Source organism: Brugia malayi, assembly GCF_000002995.4.
Source record: "Brugia malayi strain FR3 genome assembly, contig: Bm_011, whole genome shotgun sequence".
NCBI classification, from domain to species: domain Eukaryota; kingdom Metazoa; phylum Nematoda; class Chromadorea; order Rhabditida; family Onchocercidae; genus Brugia; species Brugia malayi.
The window spans coordinates 75,415-87,765 of record NW_025062288.1 but is presented as its reverse complement, the minus strand read 5'-3'; the positions used below and the strand labels follow the sequence as shown (position 1 = coordinate 87,765).

General features: G+C 24.3%; 1 protein-coding gene across 2 annotated transcripts; it reads left to right on the top strand.

Annotated features, from left to right (window-relative positions):
- Nucleotides 1–4,169: 4,169 nt before the first annotated feature.
- Bm1605 (Uncharacterized protein) lies at nt 4,170–4,432 on the top strand (the record flags this gene model as incomplete). 2 transcript variants are annotated; one of them, XM_043082814.1, is made up of 2 exons in its annotated part: nt 4,170–4,276; nt 4,375–4,432. In XM_043082814.1, the coding sequence occupies 2 exons, from the start codon at nt 4,170–4,172 to the stop codon at nt 4,430–4,432; spliced, it is 165 nt and encodes a 54-aa protein (XP_042938748.1). The 2 variants fall into 2 exon arrangements, with proteins under 2 accessions (XP_042938748.1, XP_042938749.1); XM_043082815.1 differs by having other exon boundaries at nt 4,395–4,398.
- Nucleotides 4,433–12,351: the final 7,919 nt, after the last annotated feature.

The following is a 12,351-nucleotide window of genomic DNA, read 5'->3' as shown; positions in this document are numbered from 1 at the left end:
TTGGTGCAATAATTTTAATATTTTTCATGACTTCCTTTTTTTTTTTTTTTCTTTAGAAGAATTAAAATAGGCAATTGGGAAAAATGAATATGAACTATATTATTAGATTAATGATATTATTATTGCTTGCTACGATGTGCCACCTGTTTACATTGGGAATCAAATGATCAATTAAATAATTTTCACCCTTTTACAAAATTTATCACGAAATGGAAAAGAGGATTACTGTAATTTGTATGAGGAATAAACAAATATTTCAAGATGTCATTCAAAATGTCATGATATGATTGATTATTTCATTTACTGATTATTTATTATTATTAATTATCTCATCTGTTAATTATATGCTACTCTTATCATTTCATTTGCTGAATTTCGCTTCTTGATTTAAAATTAAATTGAAAAAAAAATGAGAATAATTTTAATTAAATATGGTAAATGTGCAGTTATTATATATGTACAAAAAGGATTGAATTATTACAGTTTGAAAATGGAACAATTGCTATTGTCAAACATACAATTCATTTCGGCTGACTGACTAACAACATTCTTAATAATTTCAAAAGATTTTTAATTTAAAGTGACATATCTTAATAAGTACCAGAAAAATTACTTATGAGGCCATCCTATCATCTGTGGTCATCAATATCAATTATAATTTCTTAATTATTTTTCTTTCATCTATGCCATCATTATTATTTAAAATTTAAATAACTTTACTAAAACGAAAGGTCATCTTAACTTCCTTAATATTCTAATAGAGAGATAAATTACGTATTTAATTTATTTTTGTCATATTTATTGCAAATGTCAGTTCCGTCGGTTAAATCTTAAAATTTGAAGTCGAAAATTTTAAATATATGTAATATTTTATTAACCCATCAACCGATTGATTGGTTGCTATGTAAAATATATTAATGAATATTTTTTTTGTTATTAGATCCTTTTTTGAATCAGATTTATCTATCACAAAATTTGATCAGATATTTACATTTGATCGAAAAATTTAATGTCAAATTCTTAAGTGTATTATGTATCACTTTCGCTTTGTGGTCATTACGAGACAGAAATGTTATACAAGTAATACACATATACACCCAGTAGTAGTTATAAATGATTGTGTGTAATGTATATTTGGCTTGAATGTAATACTGGCACTTGAAATGACTCCTAAACAGATACTTGAACTTGGCCTAAATTGTCGTCAAATTTGGGATTCAGTCTGAACATAACTTGTGGCTTAGAGTCGAATTGAACTTTCGTATATTCAAGAACTTATCTTATTTGTTATTGTAGTTGATGTAGACTAATGCGTTTTTTTGTTATTTTTCCTTTTTTTGAATCAGATTTATCTATCACAAAAATTAGATCCATTTTAACGAATGATAGATCTATTGTAACGATTTTATTTGCTAACACCACAATATATAGGTATTAATTTAAGCAACAATACTGCTAATTTCGTGAAGTATTTAATAAATTAATGGGGAAGTAAACTGAATGGTTAGTGAGAGAGTGCAGCCGAATTGTAGCTTACTGATAAAGAAAAACTGGTAAAAACTGATCAAGACAAATCTTTATACAGTGGTCATTGACTTGCAACAACAGCATGATTATTAAGTAAGGAACTATTAGATAACTTTGCTCTTCATATAGAAAGAGTTCTAATATTGTAGCTTCCCAAAGGTTGGCTATCAGTTTATAAGAATATTTTGACATTGCAAATACATTTGATTTGGAACAAAGAAGTAATTTTTAACATATTAAATAATGCACCTTTTATTATCAGATGAAAATGTCTAGAAAGTAGATAAGCTCAACTACAATAGAAAGATGAGTGTTGGAATGATTGCTTACATAAAGTATAATTTGAAACAGTTTTACATTTCTAATGTTTAATTAAAACGAATTTTAGCTTTATATTATGAATTAATACAATTTATTTGATATATTTTGTAAGTTATTTAAAAAGTTATTTTGTAAGTTAAGTTATTTAAAAGTTCGCGAGATTGTTTTGACATATAAATTGGTACTTGAAATGGAAGTTCGCAACTAAATGAAGTTTAATTGGTACTTGAAAATGTAGATGGGAAGTCATAAATTTCTGTTACTGAATTAATGCCATTTCTACTTTTTTTACACTACATTAACAACTAACAGCGACAACAATAACAACTAACAACGACAACAAAAAAATAAATAGATAATAAATAATTGTCACGGATTTTAATATCGATATATCGAGAAGCACTAAATAAATGTTAATGATGCTTAATATAGCAATCCATTGATGTCTTTTACAATTTATCGTAATGGTTTAACTGACCTTTGATTTTATATTAATTCACATACTATGAGCATCTATCTTGTAATGTCTATTGTAATTATAGTAGCTACACATCATATTGTCTAGACAACCCATTGTACTTACCTTTGTGATATCCATTGTAAAACCTATTGTTAAAGTAACTCATTACTATGTCTAGACAATTTATCCTTTGTACGAAAATGTCTAATTATAAACCACTCCCACATCTTAACACATATAATGTAAGATATGATTGTTACAATGTATAAGGGTTGCCCTTGTTAAAAAATTTTAGTGTGTGTAATTTGTTGCCAAGAACCAGACGAGTTCAATTTCAATTGTCCTCTATCAATGTATTGTCCTATTACTTGTGCTAATAAAGGAAATGTTATATTTCTCTGTTATTTTACGTATTTACATCTGCATCCAGCAAATCTCTTTGCCATCAAAAACCTCTCTCAATTAGTTATAAATTGCAAGTAGATTCTCAATAATAGCTCGCATGATAAGGATTTTTTGGAAGCAGAAGCAATTTTTTGCTTCTTAAACCATTTTTCTGATAAATAACATTGCAGTATTATTTTCGATAATATGACAAGAACTCTTCAGAGTTTCTGAACTACTCAACATAGCACCGATATATCTTTTCCACTAGTAATCATTTATAATAGAACATTGTGATATGAAAATAGTCTAATGAAAGTGTTTGGTATCTATCATTCAATTTTCAAAGTTCAGAGGCGAATGTAAATAGAATGCCGTTGTGACGTTTCTATTTACATTGAAATTACTGTTGGTATCGGTGAAATAATTCAACTCAGTTTAAGCTTAATTACTCCTACAAACGTCTTAATGTCCCAGAATTTGAAATTCATCTATTTACCTTGTTTTCATTTGAGCTAGTAGTAATTTTATCGTCGTAGCTTTGCGAAGTGTAATGAGTTTATGATAAGCAGTCGAAATAGCTGCGCTGATATTTTATTAACACTGAAGCTTTTTTAAGCTATTAACCTGCTTGTATTGTTTTCCACAATTACTCACTTTTTGATATTGCAATTAAAAAGTCCTAAATATTGTATTATTATTACTTTTAGACAATGAGAATAGTGATAATGATTGTGTTAAATACTGAAAGTCTACCATTTCAAATAGTTTCAAATAGTGAAGGTATTTTACATTGCTGTATTTGCTTGGTTCGTATATTATCTTTAAAACCTCGTTTATACTCCTTTTTACCACACTGAAAGTTTTAGAGATAAAATAACTAATATTTTCTCCCTTTTCATTTTTTTCTTACTGCATTTTATATATGGACTGACAATTTTCATGATGGTAAACATTCTTAAAATCAAATGAGTTATTATTCTTAAAGTAAACATTCTTAAAGTGAAATGAGTTATTAAATTTAAAAGGAAGAAACGGTTGAAGTAGCCTCTCTATCTGCGGTGGATACAACGTCAATCGAAAATGCAGGAACACATAAGGTGATTTTTTAAAAAATTTTGAGATGAAACTGAAGTTTCAAAACCGTCATTTTTGAAAACAAATAGTAATAAAAAACAGTTGAATAAACTTTTGAAAGGCTGGTGTTGCATCGGGTCGCCCATTATTTTGAATGATAAATCTATTATCTCGTCAGATGAATTGTTCTGTTGTGTTATCTCACCATTGTGATCACGAAGGTTCATAATATCATATTACCGCTTATTCTACAGGTCGCTTTATATCCCTTCAACTTTTCTCTTTGTATGTAAATTTCCCTAAACATTTACAGTAAAATCTTTGTTGAACTTAACTGTTTAACATAAAGTATGCAAATAAAAGTGCCGTCTGCTTTCGAAGTAATGCAGTGTCAGTTCAAATGGATTGGGTGCTGGCTGTTTTCATTTATCGAACTTTATCGATTGCTTCCATGAGCGACATTTACCCAAGACTAGATAAAAGCAAAATTGGCATTATTTCAACCAAGTATATTTTTTATTGAAATCTGCAAATATGTACAAATACGTACAAAGTTCTTGATAAATATTTCATGAGCCTTAATTTGTGTGATAGATTTATTGCAGTAAAAGAATTTCACTTCAAGCTAATGGATGGCACTATCAAAGGCAGATGCTGGATTAGAATCGATCCATCTCATCGAACAGCCATGCTAGATGAGCATGGAGTATGTAGAAAAATTTGTAAGAAATCAAGCAAAGAACTGAAAATACTTGAATCTATATTCTGTAAAAAAAAAACCGGTGACACAGATTAAATACGATTTCTCGGTGAGTTTTCCATTGCATCCAAATTTCTTCCTTCATTTAGGTGAGAACTGCACACCTGGAGCCTTTCTTTGTATCCGTTATTCTTTGATGGATGTAAACATTCTCAGAATTTTTCCCATCACTCTGTTATTCTTTATTCCTTCTAGTATTTTCATTTTATTATTTAGGAAGATTCACAGTGCATGATATTTTCTTTCATTTTCTTCTCACAGCATTTTTGAGGTTAATTTCTTCATTTCAAAAGTCGAAATATAAGTGTTGCTTCAGACTAGAAATTGTTCGCAAACATTCAGACAACATCAGCTGTGCCTTATTGAAAACATTAGCTACGATAATTCATCAGACGCTTTTTCCGTGCGACTTAAACTTTATCGATGTCGAAAAATGCAAACTATGCAAAAAGGAAAAATACAATTGTGTTAACTCATCAATTTAACTTACAAATGGAGTGAAGAACATAAGAAGGCTACATCACATATATAGTTGTATTAGCGCACATTAAGAAACAGTAGGAATAGAATCACTATTTACTTATTCATCAAGCGAAAAAGCGCAACGCAGCAGTTCAGGCTAAGGAAATGATAAAAATGAGTTGATCTATAAAAATTTAATTAATTTTGCTGATCAAATATCGATTGAAACTTAATTATTAAAGTTTATTTTATTATTTATGTTGCCAATTGACCACACCATAAATGACCAGTACCCATGCAACGCTTATAAATTAATCAATTAAGCTCAAAATATCTACTTTTTTTAATGACTTGACATTTTTTATATTTTTATATATATATATATATATATATATATATATATATTAAAAATTATATTAAAATATATATATATATATTATATATATATATATTAAAAATTAATTAAAATAAATTTTTGATATAGCTGTAATTTATTTTGTAGAATAATATGCAAAATTCTAGTAAATTAATAAATAATCATAAAATTTAAATTTTAAATAAAAATTAATTATAACTGTGAGAATGAATTAAAACCGTCACTAATTTAAAATTGAATTCGTTTTGCCAACCAAATATTGATTAAAACTTAATTATTAAAGTTTATTTAGATATTTATGCTGGTCAAATGACCACAATGTATGCGACCAGTACCTATGCAATGCACACAAATTAATCAATTAAGTTCAAAATATCCATTTTTTTTTTTTAATTAATTGATATTTTTCAAAATTTTAACATTTATTTAAAACTGGCTTTTGATATTTACTACAATTTATTTTGTAGATTAATATGCAAAATTCTAGTAAATTAATGAATTTTCATAAAATTTAAATTTTAAATTTGAAATAAAAATGAATTATAATTGTGAGAATGAATTAAAACCGTCAAAAATCGAAAATTAAAATAGTTTTGCTAATTAAATACTGATTAAAACTTAATTATTAAAGTTTATTTTAATATTTCTGCTGGTCAAATGATCACTATGTATGCGACCAGTACCTGTGCAATGAACACAAATTTAATCAATTGACTTCAAAATAACTAATTTAATGAAATATATATTTTAACAGTTTTACATTTAATTAATGTAAAATTTGATATTACTAGGAATTATAGAAAAAAAGTCTAATATACAAAAAAGGTTTTGATTCATCGCAAATCATTAAACTTTCATAAAATTCTATCTTAAGATTTCAAACAAAAATTAATTTTAGCTGCAGAAATGAATTAAATCTACGACAAATTAAAAATCTTATTAATTTTGTTTCTCAAATATTAAAAAAAGCTTAGTTATTGAAGTATATTTTCTTATTTATGTTGTCAATTGACCACACCGTAACTGACCGTTATCCATGCAACGCATAAAATTAATCAATTGAGTTCAAAATAACTAATTTTTTTTAATGAATTGATAATTTTTAATAGTTTTAACATTTAATTAAAATCAAAATTGATAAAACTAGAAAATATTTTCCCGTTCAATATATAAAAACTCTTGCAAATTATAAAATTTTCACCAGAATCAATTTTTAGATTTGAAATAATGCTTAAGCCTTAGCCTAAGTATACCTTAAGCCAAAGCCTAAGCATTATTTTATTATTTAAGATGTCAAATGACCACAATGTATGTGACAGTTCCCGCACTATGCGTATATAATCATCAATTTTTTTTTTTATTAAATGATTTTTTTTAATACTTTAACATCCTTTGAAATTAAATTTTGATAATAGTAGGAATTCTTACCTAGTTCAGTATGCAAATACCCGTACAAATTATGGGATTTTTATAATTGTATTATTTAAATTTGAAATATAAATTAATTTTAATTGTAAGAATGAATTAAAATCGTGAAAAATTAAAAATTTAATTAATTTCTAAAGTTTATTTTATTATTTTTGCTGGTCAAATGACCACGGTGTGTGTGACCAGTACCTTGCAACGCATAAAATTCAATCAATTAAGTACAAAATATCTATTTTTTTAATGATTTGTTATTTTTTAATATTTTAACAATTATTTAAAATTACTTTTTGATATTGCTAGAATTTATTTTGTAGATTAATATGTTTCACAAAATCCAGATTTTTTGAAATAAAAATTTATTATAATTGTGAGAATGAATTAAAACCGTCACTAATTTAAAATTTAATTAGTTTTGCTAATCAAATATTGATTAAAACTTAATTATTAAAGTTTATTCAAATATTTATGCTGGTCAAATGACCACAATGTATGCGACCAGTACCTATGCAATGCACACAAATTAATCAATTAAGTTCAAAATATCCATTTTATTTTAATTAATTGATGATTTTCGATATTTTAACATTTAATTAAAATCAAAATTGATAAAACTAGAAATTATTTCCTCGTTTAATATACAAAAACTGTTGCAAATTATAAAATTTTCACCAAAATCAATTTTTAGATTTGAAATAATGCTTAAGCCTAAGCCTAAATATACCCTAAGCTAAGCCTAAGCACTTTTTTATTATTTAAAATGTCAAATTACCGCGATGTATGTGACCAGTACTATTCAACGCTTATGAATTATGTTCAAAATACTATTTTTTTAATGTTTTGATATTTCTTAATTTTTTAACATTTAATTAAGATTAAATTTGATAATAGTAGGGTTGTTTTCCAGTTTATTATGCAAAATTCTTACAAATTATAGGATTTTCATAAAAATCAATTTTAAATTTGAATTAAAATTAGCATTAATTGTAAAAATGAATTAGATCTATGACTAATTAAAAATTTTATTATTTTCACAAGTGAAATTTTAATCAAAACTCAATTCTTAAAGTTTATTTAATTATTTATGCTGATCAAATGACCACAATGTATGTGACCAGTATCTATGCAACGCTTATAAATTAATCAATTAATTCAAAATATCTATTTTTTTTAAAGAATTGATATTTTTAAATATTTTAACATTTAATTAAATTAAATTTTGACAATACAGGGATTCATTTTACAGTTTAATATACAAAACCTTATAAATCATTGAATATTCATAAAATTTGATATTTAAATTTGAAATAAAATTAATTTTAATTGTGAGAATGAATTAAAACCGTGACAAATTAAAAATTTAATTAGTTTTGCTAATCAGATATTGATTAAAACTTAATTATAAAAGTTTATTTAAATATTTATGCTGGTCAAATGACCACAATGTATGCGACCAGTACCTATGCAATGCACACAAATTAATCAATTAAGTTCAAAATATCCATTTTATTTTAATTAATTGATGATTTTCGATATTTTAACATTTAATTAAAATCAAAATTGATAAAACTAGAAATTATTTCCTCGTTTAATATACAAAAACTGTTGCAAATTATAAAATTTTCACCAAAATTAATTTTTAGATTTGAAATAATGCTTAAGCCTAAGCCTAAGTATACCCTAAGCCTAAGCCTAAGTACACCCTAAGCCTAAGCCTAAGCATTATTTAATTATTTATGCTGATCAAATGACCACAATGTATGTGACCAGTACCCATGCAACGCTTATAAATTATTCAATTAAGCTCAAAATATCTAATTTTCTTTACGAATTGATATTTTTTAATAGTTTTAACATTTAATTAAAGTGAAATTTGGCAATGCCGGAATTTATTTCATAGTTTAATATACCAAAACTTTCAAAAATTATACAATTTTCATAAATTATGGTATTTAAATTTGGAAAAAAATTAATTATAATTGTAAGAATGAAATAAACCCATGACAAATAAAGATTTTAATTAATTTTGCTAATAAAATATCGATTAAAAGTTAATTATTAAAGCTTATTTTATTATTAATGTTGGTCAAATGACTACACCGTAAATAACCAGTACTATGGAACGCTCATAAATTAATCAACTAAGCTCAAATTATCTATTTTTTTTTTTTTAAAGAATTGATATTTATAATATTTTAACATTTAATTAAAATAAATTTTGACAATACAGGGATTCATCTTACTGTTTAATATACAAAACTCTAATTAATCATTAAATTTTCACAGAATTTGATATTTAAATTTGAAATAAAAATTAATTTGAATTGTAGGAATGAATTAAAACCGTGATAAATTAAAAATTTAATCAATTTCGCTAGTCGAATATTGATTGAAACTTAATTTTTAAAGTTTATTTAGTTATTTATGCTGATCAAATGAGCAACCGTAAATGACCAGTACCTATGCAATGCATATAAATTGATCAATTAAGCTCGAAATATCTAACTTTTTTTAATGAATATATATTTTTTAACAGTTTTAACATTTAATTAAAGTAAAATTTGATATTACTAGGAATTATAGAAAAAAGTCTAATATACAAAAAAGGTTTTGATTCATTGCAAATCATAAAACTTTCATAAAATTCTATCTTAAGCTTTCAAACAAAAATTAATTTTAGCTGCAGAAATGAATTAAATCTACGACAAATTAAAAATCTTATTAATATCACTTCTCGAATATTAAAAAAGACATAGTTATTAAAGTTTATTTTCTTATTTATGTTGTCAATTGCCCACACCGTAAATGACCAGTACCTATGAAATGCACACAAATTAATCAATTAAGTTCAAAATATCCATTTCATTTTAATTAATTGATGATTTTCGATATTTTAACATTTAATGAAAATCAAAATTGATAAAACTAGAAATTATTTCCTCGTTTAATATACAGAAACTGTTGCAAATTATAAAATTTTCACCAAAATAGATTTTTAGATTTGAAATAATGCTTAAGCCTAAGCCTAAGTATACCCTAAGCCTAAGCCTAAGCATTATTTTATTATTTAAGATGTCAAATGATAACAATGTATGTGGCCAGTTCCCGCACTATGCGTATATAATAATTATTTTTTTTTTTTTATTAAATGATATTTTTTAATAGTTTTAACATCCTTTGAAATTAAATTTTGATAATAGTAGAACTTCTTACCTAGTTTTATATGCAAATACCCGTATAAATTATGGGATTTTTGTAAATGTATTATTTAAATTTGAAATAAAAATTAATTTCAATTGTAAGAATGAATTAGAACAGTGGCAAATTAAAAATTTAATTAATTTTGCTCCTAAAATATCATTCAGAACTCAATTTCTAAACTTGATTTTATTATTTTTGCTGTTCAAATGATCACAATGTATGCGATCAGTACCTATGCAATGCACACAAATTAATCAATTAAGTTCAAAATATCCATTTTTTTTTAATTAATTGATATTTTTTAATAGTTTTAACATTTAATTAAAATCAAAATTGATAAAACTAGAAGTTATTTCCACGTTTAATATACAAAAACTCTTGCAAATTATAAAATTTTCACCAAAATCAATTTTTAGATTTGAAATAATGCTTAAACCTAAGCCTAAGTACACCCTAAGCCTAAGCCTAAGCATTTTTTTATTATTTAAAATGTCAAATGACCGCGATGTATGTGACCAGTACTATTCAACGCTTATAAATTAATTAAGCTCAAAATATCTATTTTTTTAATGTTTTGATATTTCTTAATTTTTTAACATTTAATTAAGATTAAATTTGATAATAGTAGGGTTTATTTTCCAGTTTATTATGCAAAAATTCTTACAAATTATAGGATTTTCATAAAAATCAATTTTAAATTTAAATTAAAAATTAGCATCAATTGTAAAAATGAATTAGATCTATGACTAATTAAAAATTTTATTATTTTCGCCAGTGAAATTTTAATCAAAACTCAATTCTTAAAGTTTATTTAATTATTTATGCTGATCAAATGACCACGAGGTACGTGACCAGTACCTATGCAATGCACACAAATTAATCAATTAAGTTCAAAATACCACTTTTTTTTTTTTTTAAGAATTGATATTTAAAAATATTTTAACGTATAATTAAAATAAATTCTGACAATACATGTATTCATTTCGCAAAATTGTACAAATTTCCTATATTTTGATACTTAAAATAGAAATAAAAATTAATTCTAACTGTACGAATGAATTAAAGCCGTCATTAATTAAAAATTTAATTAATTTTGCTAATAAAAAATTGATTAAAGCTTAATTATTAAAGTTTATTTTATTATTTATGTTGCCAATTGACCACACCATAAATGACCAGTACCCATGCAACGCTTATAAATTAGTCAATTAAGCTCAAAATTTTCTTTACGAATTGATATTTTTTAATAGTTTTAACATTTTAATTAAATTGAAATTTGACAACACCGGCATTTATTTCATAGTTTATTATGCAAAAACTTTTACAAATTGCACAATTTTCTTAAATTATGGTATTTAAATTTGGAAAATAAATTAATTACAATTGTAAGAATGAAATAAAACCGTGACAAACAAAGAATTTAATTAATTTTGCTAATAAAATGTTGATTAAAAGTTATTTTTTAAAGTTTTTTTTAATATTTTATGCTGACCAATTGACCACACCGTGACTGACCAGTACCTATGCAACGCTTATAAACTAATCAATCAAGTTCAAATTATCTAATTTTTTTAATGATTTGATTTTTTTTTAATACTTTAACATTTAAATAAAATCAGTTTTTGATATTGCTAGAATTTATTTTATAGTTTAATATACAAAACTCTGACAAATTATTGAATTTTCATAAAATTTGATATTTAGATTTGAAATAAAAATTAATTTCAATTGTAAGAATGATTTAGAACAGTGGCAAGTTAAAAATTTAAATAATTTTGCAAATAAAACATTGTTTAAAACCTAATTTTGAATGATTATTTAATTATTTATGCCGATCAAATGACCAGTCGTAAATAACCAGTACCTATGCAATGCATATAAATTGATCAATTAAGCTCGAAATATCTAACTTTTTTTAATGAATATATATTTTTTTAACAGTTTTAACATTTAATTAAAGTGAAATTTGATATTACTAGAAATTATTTCGTAGTCTATTGTACAAAAAAGGCTTTGATTCATTGCAAATCATAAAATTTTCATAAAATTCGATCTTAAAATTTCAAACAAAAATTAATTTTAGCTGCAGAAATGAATTAAATCTACGACAAATTATTAAAAATCTTATTAATTTTGCTTCTCAAATATTAAAAAAAGCTTAGTTATTGAAATTTATTTTCATATTTATGTTGTCAATTGACCACACCGTAAATGACCAGTACCTATGCAATGCACACAAATAAATCAATTAAGTTGACAAATTATTGAATTTTCATAAAAATCAATTTTAAATTTGGATTAAAATTAGCATTAATTGTAAAAATGAATTAGATCTATGACTAATTAAAAATTTTATTA